Raw genomic sequence first — 23,453 nt, forward strand, 5'->3', positions numbered from 1 at the left:
ACGGCGGGATATATATATGTATACTAGGTTTTGTTAACATGACGGATATATATGTATTATTATTTTTTAAATATCGATGTTTAATGCTATATTTGAATTAGATTAAATGAATATTGAGATAGTAATGATGCTTTGAATTTGATAAGCTTTAAAATCGCAAAGTTAAAAGGTATATATTTGTCTTTTATTTAATATGTATACTAAATGTAAAGTTGTGTGTTAGTATGAGGCCGATCAAATTATATTAAAAGTGATCAAGATATTTTTCTATTTTAATTTGTGTAATATTTTATAATTATTTCTTTTAAAAAAATGACATTTTAACTATGTTAAGTTTATTTTTTTTTTTAAATATTGATTTGGGACTAAGGTATCAAGTAAAAACATTTTTCTTAAATAGACATTAATTAATGTTTCTAAAATACTTTCTACGTGAAGCAATCTTAAGAATATCTTTTACACGAAGAAGACATGTTAATGAAGATGTGATGCTTTTAACCTCTTATTCGTATTGATACTTTATTTTTATTTTTTTACTTCACGTGATACTCAGTATTTAATGTCAATACGGAAAATATCATGTATTAAAACTTTTCTCTTTTTGTATATACACATTTTGTTTATTCACTTCATGCGATACATATCTCTTGTTAGTTCCATTACAAATAATAAATAATATAAATTCTCTAATTCATTTTAATGATATATTTTTATACTAGATTCATTGCATATGTATACCTATTTTTGAGATTCTTATAATATTTATTTATATGATTCGAACTTTTATTAGTGTGATCGAGAATTTAGGCTGAAGTTTACGATAATTTATTTGGAAGTAGTTTTAAGAGCACATTCAAAGCAATAACATTAAAGTTCCTAAAATATGTATAATTTCAACATGAAGCAAATACGTCAATTAGAGGTTTGAAATTTCAAGAATACTTTTAAGATGAAGTAGTCATATTGATGAAGACATGTTTGTTTTTATTTGTTATTCATATTGATACTTTATTTTTGTTTTCTTACTTTACGTGATATTCATCATTTCATGTTAGTTTGTTATGAAAAAATATCATTTTTTTTAAAAAAAAATTCTCTTTTGGTATATCACTTATTTATTCACTTCATATGAATACTTATTTCTTGTTAGTTCCATTACAAAGATGATACCATTTGTTATACTTAAAAACTAACAATTTAAATTCTCCAATTTATATTAATGACATATTTTTTTATACTAGATTCACTGTACGTACTTGCACGTGCATATTTATTCTTGAGGTTCTTATAACCGTTAAATAATATTCAATCATATGTTTAGAACTTTCGTTAGTGTGATCAAGGATTTGGAATTGGAGTTTACGATAATTTGTTTGTAAGTAGTTTTAAAAGCATATTCAAAGCATAGACATTAAAGTTTCTAAAATACTTTCGACTTGAAGCAAATACATCAATAAAGAGGCTTGAAATTTCGAGAATACCTTTGACATGAAGTAGATCGATGAATGAAAATGTGTTTGTTGTTTAATCTTTTATTCGTTTGGATATTTTATTTTTATTTTTATTTTTCACTTCACGTGATACTCATCATTTCATGTTAATCCGTTATGGTAAAATATCGTTTCAAAAAAAAACTTTTTTCTTTTTGTGTATACATGCCCGCTTTGTTTTTCCACTTCACATGATATAGTTCCGTTACAAAGAGGATATCATTTGTTATACTTTAAAAAAAAAAGTAATTTAAATTCTCTAATTTATTTTGATGACATATTTTTAATAATAGAATTATCGCACATGTGTTGCACGTGTATGTCTATTCTTGAGATTCTTATATCCAATTATATCTTTCAAACTTTCGCATTAGTGTGGCCGAGAATTTGAAGCTAAAGTTTATGATAATTTATTTGTAAATAGTTATTTGTACCATAATGTATTCAGAATTTGCATGGTGATGGTTGTCTCGTCTCTTATCCGAATGAACAAATGAATGAATCTAATGAAAATTTCATTAGCTTCATGTAATGTACTTTTTCTTTAGATTCATTACTTTCAAACGTTATCAATCGTATCTCACCTAATATTTTTTTGTAAACGACATTTCTTGTATATGTCTCCATTTTTCCGGTCTGATTTTTTTTATCATAACCAATACTTTTGCCACGACTAATGAGATTCCTCTTAAAAGTGTTACGTGTAGTTGGTCATACGATAAAACATATTATGATAAATACAATTCAACATCTAAAGACCTTGTGCTTTATTTCTCGATCTCATTACAAAATATAGATGTTACATTGAAGATTACAGTAGAACAAGGTGTTAATAGGATCAACTTTGAGCTGAAAGAGAACTTTCATGGGCTTACATTTTTACAAAGGTGAAAGCATTTGACAATTGGGCTTCTACAAAATATTGAGCAACTTTCACATATAACAAATATAAAAATTAGGAAATTTTTTTAAAATGTCAATATTTTGACGTTTAATAGGACTCATAGTCAATACTATTAATATTTAGTAAAAATGTCAAAAAAGAAACAATTGTTAAAAACAGAAAGGAGAAATTAAGGGGAGAGAAAAATATTTAAAAGAAACAATTGCTTAAAAGTTTTATCAGTTACAAAAATTCAAAAACAAAGAACTAATTGACAATTTATCAAAATACACCAGCTTCCATCTCTTTCTTCTTCTTTCACTATGTTCTAAAAAACACGCCTATCACCGTTCTAAAAATTCAATTTTCATAAAAAAAAATTGAAGCAGTTTATTCTACTAAAGCATATTTTGACGTTATGAAATTATAGTTTATCTTTAAAAATGACTGAAATTTTATGAAGTTATCTGGCTATCATGTTAAGGTTATGTATCTTTTTTTAAGAAATTTTTCAGTATTTAGAATACAATACTCATGTATTCATGATATATGTATTCATCCATCTTACATATGTATTTTATTTTGCTTATTTTCAATATCACTTTGTATATCAAATAGTTTGTACTTAAATTTGATTATATACCTTAAAATTTGTATTTAGATTTGATTTCATATTCGTCTTAATGTATATTATAAAGTTTTGTATTTATATTTTGATTTCGTATTTATTCTCAACTATAAATAGCCAAAATACAGTTTATTTATATATTCATTATATGTGTATTCATCCAAATTGCATCAGTCAAATAGTTTTGTATTTTATTTTGCTCATTATATGTTTTTACGAACTAGTTTATTTTTGATTTCGTATATTCACAATTTTAAATAATCAAAATACAGGTTTGTATTTAGATTATCATTTTGTAAACATAAATTTGAATACAAACTACAGAACATTCAAAATACTTTCAAATACTTTGGCGAAACAACTCATACCTAAATGCTAATGTAGATTCTACTAAATTTGAAATATAAAAACAAATCATAAAAAAATTGACAAAAGTTATTTTAAATACTAAAAATCTGAAATACATAAATATTTGATGAGTAAGTTAACAAACTCACATAATTTTTTTTTAAAAATGACGAAAAATCCTCAATACATACAATCCGAAAATTCAACATAATGTGTGATTTTGAAAGTTCAACATATGAAGCGATTAACTATATGTCTCCACTAAATGGATCAAGTTAAGTTAGTCTACATCAAGCCTGCAAGAATTAGGGGCAGATCCAAGATTTATCACCAGAGTATGTTCAATATATGTAAATTGAAAATTGTGAAACTACAAGACGAGAGGTGAATTATGCTCGTATTTAATTCATTTATCGACTTAGAAAATTTTCAAACAACACAAGAAGTAAAACCCAAAAAGAAGTTCAAACATACACAAGAATAAATATGATTGAGAATCAATTTGATAGAAAAATAGGGTAACAAAAGGAAGTACATTCAAGCTAAATTATAACCTTTATTCATGAAAAAACTACATGATATATATATTGTTGGAATTTTTATGATTCTGTTGTTCTAACTGATGAATTCTTGTCGTGATCACCCTCGAGTTGGCTCAAGTTTCCTTTCTCCTTGATCAGTTGAACATGGTGATGCTTGCAATAGAGGCGCCCCTCGTGAGCAATATAGTTGGATGGGCTAATTACACAGCCTCCATGACTACATTTGAAGCAACTTTTGTGGTATGGTGTTCCATTCACAGATACCTAATAGACAGAGGCGAATCAAGAATTTAGATTTTCCTTATATGTATAGACATAGTTAAAGCTTAAAGCAATCCTTCTCCCAAATAGTGACAATATCAAATCACATTTCACGTTCAGACGTGGATTCAGAATTTGAAGTTTATGGATTCCTAGGATGACCTCAAGCTAATATACAATGATATAACTGCAATCATAGTCAAATATCTATAGATATTTAGTGAATTCTTAGGTTGTGCTTTAGATCCCATCGCTACTTACAGTCTAACCTCTCTATAACAACATCGTTTGTTCAAATACTATTTGGCTACTATAGCAAAATGTTGTTATGGATAAACATATAATATAACAAAATATGAATGCCGTCTCCACCGAAACTTGACTGCTATAGCAAAATGTTGTTATAAAGAAATGATTGTTGCTGAGAGTTAGTACCTTTTCTGTTGGATAGACAGTATTCTTGCAGCCAAAACATTTCTCCCTAGTTCCAACAAACATGCTTGAAACTTTTGCAGCATGTGGTTTCTGTTTCAAATATATTCAAAACATAGATTAGTTATTCAAAAATCAAAGATATGTCTGCTCAGACTCTTCAAAAATGTCAATAGATGTGTGTCAGGTCCTTCAGAAACAGTGTAATCTTGGATCTGATACAGGTGTGACAACATATTTGAAGAGTCCGAGCAATATAGATGTCAGTTACCTCATCTTTCTCTGGCTTCACAATTTTTGGTGTCCCTGGAATAGATTTTAATCTATTAGTAAATTTTTTGATTTACAAAATTTGATGATTTGAAATTAGGCACTTTTTTTTTTTGTACCTTCAAAGCTTTTATCAAGACTTCCAGTTCTTTTGAAGAGCTGATCAAAGTGAGGTCTACAGTATAAAACTCCCTCAAATGAATTGTAGTTGCTAAGCTGCAAATTAATGTATTAAACAAGATTAAAAAAAGAGTAATAATTAAGTTGGAATATTGGATTAACAAGTCTAATATCTATACTTTCTTCTATGCTATGTTTTATGTCATTGAAATCTAAAAAATGAGAAACCGCTATCCAATTGTTGATATAGTGATCAATGTAATAGGTTAAAAATCACGAGGTCTCAGGTTTAAGCAGAGACAAAAGTTACGCAATGCTTTATTTTCAATTATCCAAGTCTTAGTGGATAGAATTTCACGATATATATGACAGTAGAAGATATTAGGTATTCTATAAAATTAATCGAGATACGTGTAAGCTGATTCAGATAAGGTTATCAAGAAAAAAATGAAAAAGTTATACACAATTGAGACATATTTTCAAATTCCAATGATGCAATTGGGCCTTTAAAGCTATTGGACATCAATGCTATCATAATGCGCCTTTTCATTGGGTGATTAAAATATAACTAAATGCCTTAAAATTTTACATAGTTCGTAAAACATCTAGCTTACTACTAATCTCCTATTTTTACGATCGAGGGGACTTTAATAACTATAGCATGCTAGAAACGGGAGAATCGAAATGGTTAGACCTATAACGCGAAATGCTCCTATCATCATAGTAGTGAAGAAAAAAAGAACAAACCTTGAGAGTACCCTTGCAGTGATGGCATCTAAAACAAGCTTTATGAAACACTCTATTGTCTGCAGTTAATTTATCAACCAAATACACTGTCTTTTCACATGCCATACATTTTTGTGTTGTTCCTGCAAAAGCCATTTGACAAGTTTTTAGGGTTATCAAGAAAGTTATCTTTTCTTGATTTTTGTAGCAAAAATGAGAATTGGGGCAAAGATAAAGAGATAAAAAAAGAAAATTGTGGTGAGTTAAAAGAGGAGCAATGTAACTTAACTAATTGAGATATGGACATTTGGCTGTCATTTTTGTCCCCACTATGAAGTCTCCAACTACCCCACTAAACACCTTTTTTTAATATAACATTCTTGAAATAACGGTAAAAGTTATCGTTGAGTGATTAGGATATAACGAGATAAGACTATGATAATATCTTTTTTAATTCGTCTTACATAGGCATGCAAAAAAATATTGTGTATTATGTATATAGAAAGAGATTAATGTGATTGATATTTTTTACATAACAAATGCTAAGGGGAATCTTTATGCACCAGATTTTCTTATATTGAGAGTAATGTTAGAAGATGTTAGCGATTGTCGAGTAAGATAATTGAGGCTTGTTCAAATGATCGAGTATTTTTATCATCAATCGATAGCTTAAGAATTCGAGTTACGTCGGAGGGTAAATTGAAAATGTTATTAATTTTCTTCAGAAAGGGTGGGAAAGAGTTGTCGTAAAATGATAAAATATTTATAATTTCAAAGTATGATAAGATAAAATTGCATATAATAAACTGAAAGTAGTAACTAGTCATGATTGTTACTTGCATAGACATCAAAGTTTCACATGTTGTGTTTGAAGTCCAATTGTTAAAATTGCAACTTTAATTTTCTCTTCATAGTAAATATCACATGTATTAACTGAAATATCTTACTATCATTATCAACATTTTGGACCATTAAAAATGAAAAATAATTTGAAGATGGAATTTTTATTTTTCCAACTAATTTTCTTTTTGAATTATTAGGCTATTTAATTTTGGTTGGACCATATTCTTCTTGTATTAAAAATGAAAAAAAAAAAAAGCAAATTGTCAGGACCATCTGTAGGACAAATTTTCAAATTCAAATTCACACATCCAAAAAGGGCACATGTCCCACTATCATAAATTGAAATGTCACTATAATCTCTATCGCAAATTAATTGAAATTGGCTATATAAATATCATAAAGTAAAATTATTTGAAATGAAATGACTTTACTTTTTAACTTTATCTACGTTTTAGTCGTAAAGAATTCTTTACATTATTAAAATTTGGTGATACCATATTTTAGCCAATCAAGTGAGGAAAAAAATTAATATTAATTATATGATGAAAAGGACAAATTTTAAGGAGCAAATAATATCTTAAAGTAGTTATAAGTCATGATATTGAAGAAATAATTATTATTTATGCGATAATGTCACTATTATAGATCTCTTCATCTTTAATTTCAAAATCAATTTTAAAGATTGAATAATCAATGATTTATATATAAATATTTTAAAATAATATTTATTACTTATGTATAAAAAAAATCAAAATAACTTAGGCACGTTAGGTATACAATGTGCATCATTCACTACTTGTAAAAATGAAAGAAAAAAAAAGAGAAAAATAAAGAAAATGAGAAAAGGAATTGAAATTTCTTATATTTCTTATATTATATAATATATATAATATACTCTTTTTTTTTTATTGTATAAAGCATAATATAACTCCACAAGTTTATCTCTTTTTCTAATATTTATTTTGTCTTATTAGTCATATTAATAAGTTGTCCTGCTTTTTCCTATTTGAAAAAATAAAAATTGGTGAATAAAAGATGAAATAAGCTTTTAGAATTTTTATTTTATATAAATTTTTATAGTCTATATTAAAATTATTAAACTCAAATAAACTCGAACATGTATCACCGTCCATGGTAATGATATTAATTTATAATTAATAGACTACATGTCAATATTGTAGTGTATTTTTGACCATTTAAACTGCTCCTCCAAGAATATCACCTAAACTTTATTTTATAATATATTCGAACAGCTAGAAATATAAATTAAATAATTTCAACGTGCTACACTTATCTCTTTTACAAAATAATTTAATTAGTCAAACGATCAACAATATTCCAAAGAAGATTCAAAGAAATATTTTATAGCAAAATCAACAATTTTGGTCCTTCTAATTTGATAAATCCTTAATTTCAGTCCTTATTCTACTTAAAGCATATTTAATCTTTAATTAATTGATATATACACACACTTTTGATCTTTCTAGCTATGAATCATCATAAAAAATCAACGAATAAGTATCAAATCATTCGATTTTCAACGTAATAATTTACATGTATATTATTATTCCATATTTGAGTATATTATAATTCTATAAATCGTGTATTTCTTATAATTGAGATCATTTGGTTGGGGGATCAGTTAAATCATCGATTTTATCCTAATCAAACATGAGATGAACTCATTCTGAAATCAATTTCTGGATTAGTTATCCCTTATCTCAAATATATATATATATATATATATATATATATATATATATATATATATATATATATATATATATATATATATATATGAAAAGTTCAAAGCCCTCACTTTTGATTTGACTATTTCTATATTCCCCCTCTTTTAGATCTAGTCTTCAAAATAAACTCTTATAAATAAGCTTATTGCACCCTCTATTTTTTCTTTAAAAGTCTCTAAATACAACACTAAAATTATCACTCCAAAACAAAAATCATCCAAAATCCCTAAAGGCTTTTTATGTTTTTTTTTTAAATAAATGTTTAATCATTTTATATGTGGAAGTGGAAATTATCATAATCAAGAAGGTGAAGATTATGATAGGGAAACATTATCAAGCCCTTGTTCAACTCCAAAAAAAATCATCAAAAAGAAGCAAAAATAGTACATACAATCCTTATGCTAATCGTGGCCTAGACAAATTTTCGAAACTCTTAGCCAATCTTGAAGACAAAAAACAAAAAATTTATTCAGAATCAAATGATATCTCTTTCGTACGATTTGTTTTCTCGAATTCAAATTCAATCAAGCCTATTGTTATCAGAGTGAAGGACAAAAACCAAACGTCGTCTAGTGACATTGATGATGACAAGCAAATGATCAAGAAGACTATGCAAGAGGTTTCATCAAATATTTCAGAAGAACGAAAAGTGGAATCTAAGAGAAGGAAATATTTTAGGAATTTGAGGTTAGCAAATTTGAAGAAGCCAACTTATTACTTGCCATTAGCTATAATCTTGATATTGGTTTTTTTAGCTGTTTACGGGAGGTGTTTTGCAATATTGTGTACATCAATTGGATGGTACGTTATTCCGATCATAAAAGCTAGCTCAAGAAGGACAAAGAGGAGGCATGTGAAAAAATTGAGTGAAGAAAATGTAACATTATGTGAAGGGCCAATATTTCCAAGAAGTGTAATGAATGGACCAAAAGATCATAAATTGGTTGCTAGGAAACATGTCCATATGTGACAGCAGCTAATGAAGATCATCATTTTTTAATTTATTTTTTGTGACTACAATTTTTTTTTATTGATTTGTAACTCTTGTAAATCCTTGATCATATTTTTACATGAAAAGAATTGCATTAATTGCCACATATAAAATGCTAGCTGGTTGAACAATATATTTGTATCAATATTAGCTTCATATGTGTTGAATGGATTTGAATTGTACTCATATTTTTTTGAAGTTCAAGGTACCCATGGTATGTTCTTTCCGTCTCTTTTTTAATATATATATATATATATATATTAAAAAAAAAATATTTTAATTTTACTTTATGAACTACAGTAATGGTAGAATATCTTATATAGACATCAAAAGGTATCCAATTGAAAAGCTCATAGATCATTGGCTACAAGTATTGGTGTCAAATATGGCCAAAATATTGATGGTTAGTTTGAAATTTTATGGGTTAGCACAAGATAATTTTATATTGGACTGATTTTAGCCAACCCAACATAATTTATTTTCAAAAGTAGTCGTTAAATTAGCCAAATAAAAGCCTAAAATGTATTGCATATTTAAGATATACTTCAATTTGGATTTAGTACTTGAAATTTACTTTGACCTTTTCTATGAGTTTGAGTTTTGCATATCGAATCGAATCTTGGATCAAGGTTGAGGCTCAGAAGACTTGAGTCCTAGTTTAAGGTTAGGGTTGGGCTCGAATCTCAGTTCTCCAAATCAAGATCGAGCCTCAGTTTGGGTCCGAGGTAAATGTCAGAGATTGGTCCAAGTCCCAGGTGCATGGTCGGGGGGGGGGGTAGATTCCTTGTAAAATTTACTGTTCGGGTCTTAAATGAGAATCAAGTCTCAAGTTAAGGTTCGTAATAAGTCCATAGTGTTGAATCTTAGGTTTTGGGTTAAGTTTGGGATGATGTTGGGTCCTAAGTTCCAAGTTAAGATTGGGTTTTGGGTCTCAGTTCTCGGGCTAGGGTCAGTGTTGCGTCTCGAGTCCAAGTTAGTGACAAGTTAAATCTCCAGTCAGGGTTGGTTCTCGAGTCTCGAGCTAGAACCAATATTGTGTCTTGAATTCTGGTCAAGTTAGATCTCGAGCTAAGGTTGGGTTTAGGATTAAGACCGAGGGTTAAAGAGGGGAGGGGGTGAACTTAAAGTTAGAGTCGAGGGTTGCGTCCTTGTAATGATAGAGTCTTAGTTAAAATGACATAATATGCCTAGTCAAACTAGACGTCAATAAAAACGTGTCATATATACATGTGTCATGTTCCGACTAGGGAAGAGCAATTTAGTAACCCCCTCTAAATTGTTTATCGATGATTAAAAATATTCATATTTCGGCAAGGGACGAAGCTACGTACGCCACATCAAAAAGGCAGAAAGACCTAATGGATTAAGTACAACAAATTTCTCTACAATCTAAGTTTCAAAACCCTTGATTTCAAACACAACTCAAGGTCAATCTTTGAACCCCTCGAATTCAGGTACAAATCGATACCAAGATCAAAAGTACTCAAAAAAGAAGAATCAAAGGTCTCATACAAAATGTAACATTCAATATACCGAAACAAAATAATATAATATTACGATACTATCCAATCTTAATTACTATTATCCGGACGCGAACTTTGTACTAATTTATAATATCATTTGTGAAACGTATTTTCGCTTTCGTAACAAGTACACACACCCAAAATAGATACTCTTATTCAAAAAAAAAAAAAAAAAGATTAAAGAAAAGGTGAATAGTACCTCTCCACGAAGGCATCTCGTCATCGTTTTGGCCTTTCTGCAAAATCCCTCTTTGTGCTTATCCATTTCTCACATTGGGTTTCATCGCCAGGCGCTAGGGCTGCACAAAAAAGGGGGCAAATCGAAAATCGAAGAACACCCACCAACTGTTTGAGGAAATGTTCAGAAGAAACAACAAAGGGCAAGATTGGTTTCATCACTAGATCATTCAATTTTCAGTTTTTTTTTTGGTTGAATCAGAGCTGATTTGGATAAGTATAGATAGTTTTTTTTGGGTGTTTGTGATTGGGGTAATTTAGAAAGGAGTAAATTGGTTGGGAAGGATGCGAGGACGATGTGGAAGGAGATCGGAGACAGAGAATTTGGCAAGCTTCGCCCTAATTTATTCAGCAATCGTATTAAGTCGGCTAGAATCGCTTCTATTCAACTCTCCAACTACAAAGATATCATTTCTCCTCACCGTGGCTCCGTCAACTCCCTTCAGGTCACATTTCATCTCCTTTCCTTTTGATGAACCGGATCTACATATGATTTGAAGTTAGTAGGTGAATGTTGTTACTGTATTTTCAGTTTTTGAAGTAGGGATTTGGATATGAACTTGAAGTTTATGATTAGAGTGAAGGTTGATTTGTGTTTGTTAGAAGTTTTGTACACAAAGGTTTGAAATCAAATTGTACTAGCATGAAAAATTACTAATTTTTGTTAAAACTATCATAACTTCTGTCTACTCTTATAGTTAGCGTTTAACCATAGATTTTGAAAATTTATCTTTAGTGAACGACCATGAAATTTGATCGGATTTTCAAAATCTGATCTTTAAGTAGTTTTAAGTTCCCAAAAGACCACTTTTTTGGGGTTTTTTGGGGACTTTGCTCACAAACTTGAATTTTTTTCAAGTAAAATGCGTGCCCAAACACAACTTGAAATTCCAAAAGTCACAAGTTGAGGAACTCAAATTTTGAAGTTTCTACTTTGAAACTATGGAGCGTAAAATCTTACCAAACGAGGGCACCTACATAAATTAACGATTAACAAAGGATTCCTATTTTCCGGTTCAACTTATATTTGGGTGTGTTTTATGAGATAAATTTTGAATTTTAGAAAATTTGAAATCACAAATTTGAAGTTGAAATTCTACCTTTTGAGGTGAATTGGGATTGAAATTGGAATTTAAAGTTGAAGTTTTGTTTCAAAATGTTATGAACAAATGTAGACTTAAAATCATGATTGCTTTGTCAAAAAAAAAACAAACTTGAAATCATGATTTGAAATCACGTCCAAACGACATGTAAAAGTTGGATAGAAATGGATGGTGTTTAACATGTTTTTAACGTCCCGAATTGAAGAGTGACCTATAAATTAAAACACACACATAGTTAAGTTTTTTCTTTGGAATTTATAAGATCATCACAGAGAATAAGTCTAATATGTTTAAGGTCGTGTTTCTAGTTAGGCAAGTTTCATTGCAATGTCAACCTTTTCCAACTTTTATGTCTTGTAAAAAAAACTTTTCTAACTTCTATGACTGTCATTAACTCCGAGTGTTCCATATTGAAATGTTGATAAATCAACTATTGTAACTCATCCCCATGTGCTATCCTCCGCGTAATTCATACATGGTACAGATTTTAGTTTCAAAGAATGGGATTAAAGAGATCATATAGAGGCTGATGATTCAAATAACTGAACCTGAGTATTTTTTTATTGAGGTGGTTGAATTGATTGGCATTAGCTCCAAGAAAATTCTAAGCTAATAGAATGTAGTGGTCCACATAAAGCATAAATTTAAAATTAAGCTTAATGGAAGTTGATACTGTGCTGTTTCCGAGTATCTCTATTTTGCTTCAAACCATTAACTCCCTTATATATTTGGTGCCTTATAGTGTGCATGTTGCTTGCATTCGTGTCAATTGCATCTTCATACCTTACAAAGAAACGCGAGATGAGAATACTCTTTCTGCCCCTTGGTCATTTCGAACATGTTTACTTAAATATTAATATTCAAACTCCGCTTGAAAAACTTGGTGATACGTGCTTCATGGAAATAATGGTTAACCCATAGAATGACAGAAATGTAAAAGTGAACTGGGACTCACTTTTGGAGAAGCAATTCAGACAAATGTAATACTACAGAAAAGGATTGTGGATATGGTAATCTTGGTCTCAATTGCACACAGTTTTTTTCTCTCGAGAAAGTCAGATTATGAGCTTGGTTTGGTGCCTGTCAGGAAGTTAAGGCTTTAGCTATCAGTCTCTAAGTTGCTCGGACTCTGGTGCGGGCACCCAATAAAAGGTATTTCATTTTCTTCCATTTCACCTTAGGTTTTGTTTTGATTATAAAAATAGTTGAATCTGTCCAAAATTTCTCCCTCAAATTTGGTCAAAGTATCCAAAAAACCTGTTGAGCAGTCGGGGAAGGATCCCACACCCACATCGTGTCAACACAGGTGCAGCACCAAAAGTGAAGAGTCCGAGCAACTTAGATTATTCAGAGCAGTTAGATTATTCAGAGTAGTACATGAAACTAAAGTTTGAATTCTTTTTAGTTATCTTCATTTATCTTTATGTTTATTTTAGATAATTTTGCCAGATTATATCTGGTTGAGGTATGTAGATGGAACTTGCATTATTTTAAAAGTACCTTTGTGTACATTTATTGTGATCACAAAATCAGGTTGATTTGACAGAGGGACGATATCTGTTATCCTCTGCTTCGGATGCATCAGTTGCTGTTTATGATGTCCAACGTGCAACTGATTACGATGAGAGTGGTCTGATTGCAAAGCATAAACACATACTTTTGGTTGACAAGCAACATGAGCAGGGCCACAAATATGCCATTTCCACAGCCAACTGGTATCCAATTGACACGGGACTTTTTATTACAGGCTCTTATGATCATTATGTTAATGTCTGGGATACTAATACAACACAGGTAGTGTTGCTTTCTGACCATCTTATTATACTCCACTGAAGTGTAGTTTTTCTGCTTATTTTCTTTTTATTGAACAAGTCTTGCCTAATTTTGGATTTCCTCAATTGTCCTTTAGGTGGTAGTCAATTTCAAAATGCCTGGGAAAGTGTACAATACTGCCATGTCTCCGGTGGCAACATCACACATGTTAATTGCTGCTGGAACTGAAGATGTTCAAGTTCGTCTTTGTGATATTTCTTCGGGTGCATTTGCTCATACATTATCTGGCCATCGTGGTAAGCTGATATCTATTATTGACATTAATAAAGTATAAAGTTTTGCTATGCTGTACCTTTTAGATCTACCAGACATGGTGTTTATCCCCTGGGGAGTGATTCTCGAAATCTTTATGTCGTTTTTGGAAGTTATCTTTGGGTTCAAACCTTACTGCTGACGAACATGTTGTATTTAAGTGGAGAAGGGTAGAGAGGCAGGTCCAATATATTCTCTATCAAACTAACTATTCAACCATTACTTCAATATTTTCTTCTGCTACCATTGTACAATCCTCAAGTCAAATTAACTTATTAAACTTGCGTGTCTCATCAAACACCTTTAGGAAAAATGAACAGAGTTTCCATTTTCAACCTTCCCAAATCAATGGACCGTTCCTACAGAGTCATAATTTTATTATTTCTCGTTCAAGAATTTTGTGAGTATCACGACTAGTTCAGAAGCCTTAGATGTTTTTCTCTCTTGGGTAATGGCAGATGGAGTAATGTCGGTTGAATGGTCTGCTTCTAGTGAGTGGGTTTTGATAACAGGGGGATGCGATGGCGCGATTCGCTTTTGGGACATCAGGCGTGCAGGATGTTTTCGTGTTTTGGATCAGTCTCATAATCAGCTTGGAAGACGCCCATCTCTTCTTACACGATCCACTGCAAGCAAGGTTACCTTCTGCCATTATGTATTATTTAGAATCATATTCGAAATTTTAATGGCACGTATTATACTTCTATTTCTCGATAAAATTAAGACAGATCATTGTTTGCTTTTGTTTGTGATAGTAAGCTGTTCATGGTCCAAATTTGATATTGACCCATTAAAACCTAATTATCTGATTCATTTGGGTGTGTACCATATCGGTTTCAAGTGAGTTCCTTTTTTAACTGGGCAGTGTTCTGAGAAGTGATGTTTTTCTCTATCTTCATATTGGTACCCTTTGGAGAAGAAAAGGGAGCAGATTATAAGTAGACTTGGTTTTATTGCAACTTTTTTGCCTTTTCTTTCTGAGAGCACAGAAACCACACAGTTGTCCTCTAGTTTTACAAGTAAGTCAAGTCCCATCTCGTTTTGCGTCAACGATCCTTCCCTATGTTTAATTTATGTGAGTTGATCCATTGAAAACCTTAATCAGGGTCGAATTGCTGATTCTGTTGATCTGAAGGTTTCTTTCACGCCTGTAATATATTCTATCTTCCTGCCCAGGGTTCCACACTGAAACCATCTTCCGGAGGCCCAAATTCATCTGCAAAAGGCCGTCCATCTCAGAAAAAAATGGGAAACAGTGCGAGTATCAAACACTCTGCAATTGCTAGACAAGTGAGGGGGTTTGGGAAGCAGCGACTGCATCCAGGGATGCTCTCTAGTCAGGATAGAGCCACTGCTCATTATGGTGCTGTCAATGGATTAAAAGTGACCAATGATGGAATGTATCTCCTTAGTGCAGGTTGACATCACAATTCTTTTCAATAAGCTATGTATTGCTACTGTTTGGAATTTGTTTATGCATTGTGATTAGTGTTCTCCACTCAAGAGGCTGAAAGTCTTGCGTCATTATTTCTGTTAGATGCATGTTACTTTTATCATTCTATAGTTGGTCAATGGTGAAGTGCAACTCTGGAATTTATACATCAGATTATGGTGCACTCTCTAATCTTATTTTGATATACCTCTCTAGCAAAGTCGTTTATTTTGGACACTGTTTTAAAAACACTGATGTAAGATGTCATTTGAACACTCTTCGATAGGACGTGATATGGGTAGAGTTATTCCCATGTGATTAATTGGCTACATAGTGGGAAAAAACCAGCAACTGAAGCATAATCATCTGGTCCTTTGGATTTCAGGTTCTGATTCTAGATTAAGGTTATGGGATATTGATACTGGTTGCAATACACTTGTGAACTTTGAAACATCACGACTCCAGGCCACAAAAGCTACACAGTTAGCCATATCTCATGATTCAACACTTGTATTTGTGCCATGCATGTCAACTACTAAGGTAAACATTGTTTCACCCCCCAATTTTTTTTAAGAAAATCAACTGCCACCACTCTGATATTATTATGCAACACTATTTTTCTTTAGTAACTTAATGTGGAAATCTTGTAGGCGTTTGATTTGTGGTCGGGCAAAAAGATGATGGATTTACGTGGCCACTATGAGAATGTGAACTGTTGTCTGTACAATTCACTGGACCAGGTACATAATTTTTTTTTTGCCTTCCCCTAGGTACATGTGTTTTTGGTTAAATAATGAATTCTGCATAATCTGTGACCTCGTGGACCTGAAGTATTTGAGTGGTAACATCTTTTTATAAACTAAAATACTTTAATTCATTGCATACTGGAAGTTTGTGTGAGAAAAAACATTAATCCAGTGGGGAACTCACCCACAGCTAGCTAGTACGTCATCCTAGTGCATCGATACACATAGGTTTTCTTTATTTATGCCAAAAAGTACATGAAACATAAAAGATCTCATAACAAGGACAACCTTGTTTCTATTGTTGACCTCACTCATATGATTCTCGTCAAAGTAAAAGCTTGACAAAGATGCTATCTTTTCATGGCGCACTATTGGCCAAACCACCTGGGCACTAGGTCCAATGTGAGTTGAATCACTTAGCCACGCCCCATAATAGAAAAACAAGCATGGTTTACGTTTACGTAGTGAAGTATTGAATCTCAAGGATGCTTCATTTCGCTGTGATCTCATTGTAGATGGCACCCCCACCCCCATTCCCATCCTCCGACCTCTATTGAACTGCTCCATGTTAGCAATGAATTTTGAATGTGGGTATTTTCAGGAACTATTGACAGGTGGTAATGACAGGAAAATTCTTGTGTGGTCTCCAAGTAGAACCACTACTGAGGAATTGGTACGCGTTGTAAAACCATTAACATTTTTGATTTACTAGACACCCTTACCTTTATCTGAGGGTACCTGATCATTGGCCTCTTAAGACATTGTGTGTTATCTGGGCTTATATGTATGCAGGAAGGGAGGGAAGGGCAAGCTTTTGCGATCGACCAAGATAATTGGAGCGACTGAGTAGCTCACAAAATTTCGGAGGTTCCATGTCAAGTTCAACTCACAGTTTTCTTCATTCTACATTTGCTTGAACAACAAATATGTGTAATAATCTGGAATCTGATGTTGTACAACAATTTCCTATTTCTATTTGAAAATCCTCTCTATCCGCCTTAGGATGTATCCATTTCATTAAGTAATGTATTATTTGCAATGTACGTATTCCCTCCTGGATGCTAATGTATCATTGAACTGTATCATACAACCAAGAAATGTATTCGAGTAGGAAAGACATATCTTTAAACATTATTGGATTATATATAACATCGTAAGCATTACAATCAATCAAACGAGAGTTTTCTATATGTTTAGAAACTTTCTACTTATTCTCGAACATTTGATAAAACTTTTCATATGATATGTTTAAAATTACAAGATTAAAAGATATATTGATACATTTAAAAATTATTTAAATTTTATATCAAATCAAAATAAATCAAATAGGAAACAAAAAGGGTGCAAGATTTGTTTATTTGATTGGCTGTTTATGATAGGTAAGGGACTTTTTCATTATATCATATAATATAGTTTATTAACTATATGAGTGAAGTACAGGGTTTTGCGCCGGGGGTATGGGGTTAGGCGGTGATATGGAGATTCTTTTAAGTTTTTGTTTTGTTAGTTTTTTAATCGATGTTTAATATTTATAAAGGAGTTTGATTAGATTCAAATTTATATCGAAAAGTTTATATTGGGGTAAAATATTTTTTGACAAAAGCAACTTCATATCAAAAGAACTCGAACATGAAACTTCTAATTAAGAATGAATAAATATTTACTGCTCCATCACAATCTTTATTGATGAAGATTATCCAACCTTATTATCGTATCATATCTTATTTTTATTTTATCCATTTTTAATTTCATGACCTGTTTTAAACAAATATTTGACACAGAGACTGAGAAATGGACATGGAAGTGTCACACGCTTGGACAAGAAACACACAACTTAAAAAAGGAAAAAAAGGACAGCCAGTGTCTTGATTAGTGTATCGTCCTTTTTATAAAATCTAACGTACGGTAGACATGTAATGCATTAATTAATAATATTTCTTTTTTTCTATTTGATATCTGATATTCACGTTATGATCTGATTAAATTCGAATGTGCATATCGAAGGATCAAACATTTTCCTACAATGAAAACTCCATACTCAAGGAAACTCGAACTCAAAAATTATATTCCATGCAGCGAAGAATTGAAACACGGAAAAGATCCTATTAGCATCGGGTATTTACATCAAGCTAAATCAATTTCTATTCTTACGTGATTTAATGAAATAAAATAAACTATAAATTTAAACATACGGCATGCATGTATTGGTTTGATGTAAACACCTGGTGCGAGTAAGTTTTAACCTTAAGACACCTATAATGTACATTTATAGTGTTCTGCTCGTGGTTAAGACGGATGAGAAAAATGGATATTTTCACTTGTGCTTACTTTTGTTTTAGAACTCAGATTGTATTTACAATTGGTGCGATCAACTAAAGGGTTCCAAACATAAAACACGAGGTTGATTTAACGTCATACCTTTCCCTTAGAGTCTCCTTTTACGCGGGACTCACAATGAAACGATACACGAATTATGAATGTTGATTGGTCAAGATCACAGCTAAACACGGCTCAAACAAATTAAGGTATATTTGGATCTATTACGATAAGGATATATATGAGCTAAGCTACTAACGAATGAATTTATTTTATAATAGAAAGTAAAAAGAGTATCGAATAACGAACCTTCCACTCACGCGTTAAAAAGCCGCACGTGCTCTTCCTACTTGGATTCTGTACGGTCAACCACGTGTCCATCACTTTCCCCTAGGCGTTAATCCACGTGTACTCTTCTCTCCTTCTCTTATATCTTCCATTTCCATTTTCTTCAAATTCTTCTCAAAAAGCCCATTAACACACTCGGCCCAAATCAAACTCCAACAACCAAACGCCGTCGTTTCAGTTATCACCTCTCATTTTCCGATAACACCGGCAAACCTTTGAAAACTCGCCGGAGACGTTAAATACCTATTACCGGCGACGAAAAACAGTCGAGGAATTAAATTAGCTCATCATCTCCGACGACAATGGAAACAGAAGTTCAATCTAATTTCACTTATATGGGAAGAACATTTACCGGTCTCGGAATTAATGAATCTTCGTCTGCTTTCAGCGACTGCAATAGCGATAGATCCGGTGAGTTTCCGACGACTTCTTCTCAAAGCCGGCGGTTATTAATTGCGTGTGCGTCGGATAATTATAACTCCGATGAATTGATTCAACAACTTGTTTCCGATCTCGAATCGAATTCTATCGATGTGCAAAAACAAGCCGCAATGGAGATTAGGCTATTAGCGAAGAATAAACCGGAGAATCGTTTGAAAATTGCTAGAGCCGGAGCGATTAAGCCGTTAATTTCGCTTATCTCTTCCACTGATCTTCAGCTTCAAGAGTACGGTGTTACGGCGGTGCTGAATTTATCTCTCTGCGATGAAAACAAGGAGCTTATCGCAGAATCAGGAGCGATTAAACCGTTAGTTCGAGCTTTGAAAATTGGAAACTCAACTGCGAAAGAGAATTCCGCTTGTGCTCTGCTTCGATTATCGCAAATTGAAGAGAATAAAATCGCGATCGGAAGGTCCGGTGCGATACCTCCATTAGTGAACCTTCTAGAAGCCGGCAATTTCCGCGGGAAAAAGGACGCATCAACTGCTCTGTTTTGCCTATGTACGGTGAAGGAGAACAAAATTAGAGCGGTACAAGCCGGGGTTATGAAACCGTTAGTTGAATTAATGGCGGATTTCAGTTCAAATATGGTTGATAAATCCGCGTTTGTGATGAGCGTTTTGATATCAATGGTAGAAGCAAGGGCGGCGGTGGTGGAGGAAGGCGGAATACCGGTGCTGGTGGAGATCGTGGAGGTCGGGTCACAGCGGCAGAAGGAAATCGCGGCGGCGATATTGTTGCAACTGTGTGAAGATAGCGTTAGTTACCGTACAATGGTGGCTCGAGAAGGCGCAATTCCACCATTGGTTGCTTTGTCACAGTCTGGTACAAATCGCGCCAAACAAAAGGTAAAAATCAAAATATCTATAACTAAATTTTAATTTATTTTTACGTGACATAGCTTAACTCGATATAAAAATCATGTTACCAATCGTCGTCCTCAAATGTAAAGCAGGTAATTAAGCAAAAAGGTTTCATTAATCAATGAGTTAAAGCTAATTTATTAAGTAGTGTTCGCACAAAGCTTATATATAATTGGTAAAAGATAAGAACGCAGAAAGTATATTATAGTGATGTGATTTGGATATGGACAAACATAATTATGTTAGGTGGACAAACTACTCTATCTCTACTATAATATATTTGCCCTTAACAGAATCCAGATTTAAAATTTATAAATTTTAATCGAGTTCATATGATTAAATTTTATATATTGAATCAATTCTTAAGTCATTTGAATCTTTTAAAATATCCCACATCTAAAAAGTAATAGATGTCTTCTTATATGAACTTGGATAAATCTTAATTTTTTAGATTGAGTTAAGTGTAAACGTTATATCTTTTCATGATATCAGAGTTAAATTATTTGTACTTTATTATATTGAAATAGCATAAATTATTTGGAATAATATAAAAATATATAATTGTGCTATTTCATTTGGCTTCGATTAATATCTATGTTTTTATTTTAAATATGTATTAACACTAAAATTTGAACAAAATAAACATACATGTTTTATTTGACATATGTATGTATTTTATGTGTATTATGTCATGTAAAATACGTGTATATAGCTGACGTGTTTTGGTTGACAGGCGGAGACACTGATTGGTTTGTTACGGCAACCAAGATCCGGTAACGCCGCTGCAACAACACCAGGCAGAGGTTCTGATGTGTCGTTTTGATTGTCTGTCAACCACATGTTTTGTCTCCCTTTTTTGTTTTTTTCTTTATTTTGTATTATAGTTACTCAAATATAACCACAAAACATTGTCAAAATACAAGGTCAAAAAAAAATTGTACATATCTTTTAAACTTTGTAAATTTTGGTTGTTTTATTGGATGTGAATTTTGGGTTTTCTTATTTATGTCTCACGCAAAATAAAATATTTACCTTTCAAAATTTTGCAAAAATTAAATATCATCCACTTGGGGACATTGGTGTCCTGTCGTTTTCACTTCTCTCTAACGGAGGACTAAATAGAGTCATTGACACAATTTTAATTGTTGATTCGATTTTAATAAATTTTGAGTTGGTAGATAAGATTATAATACGTATAGATCTATTAGTATAAATAATATATATGCTCTAATTTTTGTACAATAAGAGTATTAATATTCTAAAAGTATAACAAAGAATATATATACATAAGTATCATTTACTATAGTGCGGGCTATATTTGTACTTTTTCTGTTAAAATAATAACACGAAGTATATGGTGAAGAAAAGACAGAAGATTCCATAATTAAATGAAATTAAAATGTTACGCCTAACTAGAAAAGACTAATGAACAACTAAAAAATTGAATTATAGAGAAATCTTATCTTTATTTTATTTATTAGAAGTACTTTTTTATAAAATCTTTTTTTATTATTTTATAAAGTAGCCTTTTTTATATATAAAAAAACAAACGGGTCCTATCGGAGTAAACATTCAAAGTGATTTGACAAGTTTATAAATATTTTTTGATTTATATACACATTTGATATGCATCAATAATGTTTATAAGTTAAAATTATACAAAAAGCATATTCACTCCCTATATATATTCTTTAATTAAATAGAAAATGTTGTCTAAGAGGTTAAATGTTGGAATATTTCTTTGCTCATTTCATAATAAAAAATTGTTTTCTCAAATTCTATTGATCATAAATTTGTCTTTTGCAATCTAAATATTTTCGTTAACAAATGGAGAAACGTATAAATTAAGTTAACTTTTCACGTTATATATTTAAAATTTGATATATTCAATATATTAAAAAAAAATCAAGTCCAAATCACAAATAATATTGAAACATGGGGAATATATATCTACTTTATAGTTATGGGTTCATCCGAATTTTCTTTGTCGAAAAATTATATTATTTATATATAGTTAAAATAATATTTTAGATAGATATAATAGATGTCGAACTCTCGTCGACTATTTTGCATATCTATCTTTTTAAATTTTAAAATTCTTTATTTAAAATTCTGATTTCGTCACGATATATATTATCCCTATCAAGTTATATATAGACAATAGCATGAAAAAGACATTGATCAAATGATAAGTTTTGTTACTACAACTTGCACAACCACAAATGACTCTCTTTCTCTCTCTCTCTCTCTATATATATATATATCCACACATGTTTCACATGTTAATCCTAGGTCTTATAAACTTTTTTCTTACATGCATTTAGTGGTGTTTACTCTTTTGACTTAAATGATTTGTTGGGATTATTATGTCAAATGAAAGATTTTGGCTATCTAAATATTTCAATTATTGTTTGCACTATATAAAGATTTTAACACTTCTAACACACGTGGAAAGTTATAATTGACTATATGAAACATAATACTAGTTTATTAATAAACCAAACCAAATACTATACGATTAATAAATAATTTCAGTATAACTAATCTCAATACTGTTACTAATAGATTTCAGCATTTGATAGTATCTATCAATCAACTCGTGAGTAGTAACGTGGGTTAAGCACAACATTGTTAGGCTAAATCGACTACACCTACTAACAAACAACCAACGTATATGATGTAATAGATAAGATCGATGATTCTTTGTAAAAATATTGGGTTCGAGTCATGAACATAAAAATTTCTTTTGATAGAGAGCACTTTTCTCTAAAACGATGCCCTACGTGATTCGAATCCAAATTAATCGAGCTTTAATATGAATACTAAACATCAAATAATAAAACCAAAAGTTAAAAAAAAAAAAAAACGTACTAACTCTACATTTCTGTTAACTTCTTTATGTTTCATTTTATTCTTCTTTGGACCAATTTACGTATCTATTTTTGGAGTTAATATAAAGAGTCAACGCCCCCAGAACAGAAAGAATAAACAGCGTACGTGAGTTCATTCAAAACGTCAAGTTCATGTTCAGGTTTGACTAAATTTAATATATTTTTATTCAAACAATACATTTATGA

At 31.3% G+C, this 23,453-nt stretch overlaps 4 protein-coding genes and 1 long non-coding RNA gene across 5 annotated transcripts; 3 read left to right on the forward strand and 2 right to left on the reverse strand.

The window, feature by feature from the left end:
- Positions 1–3,820: 3,820 nt before the first annotated feature.
- On the reverse strand, positions 3,821–6,042 carry LOC101255674 (LIM domain-containing protein WLIM1-like). Its single transcript, XM_004252690.5, has 5 exons — positions 5,722–6,042; positions 4,974–5,070; positions 4,856–4,890; positions 4,588–4,677; positions 3,821–4,155 (listed from the first exon to the last, which is right to left on the reverse strand). Exons 1-5 carry the CDS (start codon positions 5,854–5,856, stop codon positions 3,949–3,951), a joined length of 564 nt encoding a protein of 187 aa, XP_004252738.1. The 5' UTR covers positions 5,857–6,042; the 3' UTR covers positions 3,821–3,948.
- A 2,471-nt stretch (positions 6,043–8,513) lies between these two features.
- Positions 8,514–9,295, forward strand: LOC104645197 (uncharacterized). The gene has a single exon (XM_069292811.1). It carries the CDS (start codon positions 8,608–8,610, stop codon positions 9,259–9,261), a length of 654 nt encoding a protein of 217 aa, XP_069148912.1. The 5' UTR covers positions 8,514–8,607; the 3' UTR covers positions 9,262–9,295.
- A 1,380-nt stretch (positions 9,296–10,675) lies between these two features.
- On the forward strand, positions 10,676–17,409 carry LOC101255378 (WD repeat-containing protein ATCSA-1). The gene is made up of 9 exons (XM_004252689.5): positions 10,676–11,488; positions 13,679–13,939; positions 14,055–14,214; positions 14,689–14,867; positions 15,407–15,647; positions 16,048–16,202; positions 16,313–16,402; positions 17,010–17,081; positions 17,201–17,409. Exons 1-9 carry the CDS (start codon positions 11,339–11,341, stop codon positions 17,252–17,254), a joined length of 1,362 nt encoding a protein of 453 aa, XP_004252737.1. The 5' UTR covers positions 10,676–11,338; the 3' UTR covers positions 17,255–17,409.
- A 1,510-nt stretch (positions 17,410–18,919) lies between these two features.
- LOC104645198 (uncharacterized) lies at positions 18,920–19,563 on the reverse strand. Its single transcript, XR_739054.4, has 2 exons — positions 19,425–19,563; positions 18,920–19,315 (listed from the first exon to the last, which is right to left on the reverse strand). It is a non-coding gene; the product is annotated as an uncharacterized lncRNA (long non-coding RNA).
- LOC101255973 (U-box domain-containing protein 4) lies at positions 19,315–21,378 on the forward strand. The gene is made up of 2 exons (XM_004252691.3): positions 19,315–20,361; positions 21,110–21,378. The coding sequence occupies exons 1-2, from the start codon at positions 19,375–19,377 to the stop codon at positions 21,197–21,199; spliced, it is 1,077 nt and encodes a 358-aa protein (XP_004252739.1). The 5' UTR covers positions 19,315–19,374; the 3' UTR covers positions 21,200–21,378.
- The last annotated feature ends 2,075 nt before the right edge of the window (positions 21,379–23,453 follow it).

Source organism: Solanum lycopersicum, chromosome 12 (assembly GCF_036512215.1).
Source record: "Solanum lycopersicum chromosome 12, SLM_r2.1".
NCBI classification, from domain to species: Eukaryota; Viridiplantae; Streptophyta; class Magnoliopsida; order Solanales; family Solanaceae; genus Solanum; species Solanum lycopersicum.

What these genes read in the sequence shown, in the direction of transcription:
- LOC101255674 (XM_004252690.5), bottom strand. Translation starts at nt 5,856, where the DNA reads ATGGCTTTTGCAGGAACAACACAAAAATGTATGGCATGTGAAAAGACA. An exon ending in TGAAGCCAGAGAAAGATGAG is followed by an intron (nt 4,678 to 4,855) that starts GTAACTGACATC and finishes TATTTGAAACAG; the next exon opens with AAACCACATGCTGCAAAAGT. An exon ending in CTGTCTATCCAACAGAAAAG is followed by an intron (nt 4,156 to 4,587) that starts GTACTAACTCTC and finishes TCTGTCTATTAG; the next exon opens with GTATCTGTGAATGGAACACC.
- LOC104645197 (XM_069292811.1), top strand. Translation starts at nt 8,608, where the DNA reads ATGATAGGGAAACATTATCAAGCCCTTGTTCAACTCCAAAAAAAATCA.
- LOC101255378 (XM_004252689.5), top strand. Translation starts at nt 11,339, where the DNA reads ATGTGGAAGGAGATCGGAGACAGAGAATTTGGCAAGCTTCGCCCTAAT. An exon ending in GGGATACTAATACAACACAG is followed by an intron (nt 13,940 to 14,054) that starts GTAGTGTTGCTT and finishes ATTGTCCTTTAG; the next exon opens with GTGGTAGTCAATTTCAAAAT. An exon ending in GAACCACTACTGAGGAATTG is followed by an intron (nt 17,082 to 17,200) that starts GTACGCGTTGTA and finishes ATATGTATGCAG; the next exon opens with GAAGGGAGGGAAGGGCAAGC.
- LOC101255973 (XM_004252691.3), top strand. Translation starts at nt 19,375, where the DNA reads ATGGAAACAGAAGTTCAATCTAATTTCACTTATATGGGAAGAACATTT. An exon ending in CAAATCGCGCCAAACAAAAG is followed by an intron (nt 20,362 to 21,109) that starts GTAAAAATCAAA and finishes TTTGGTTGACAG; the next exon opens with GCGGAGACACTGATTGGTTT.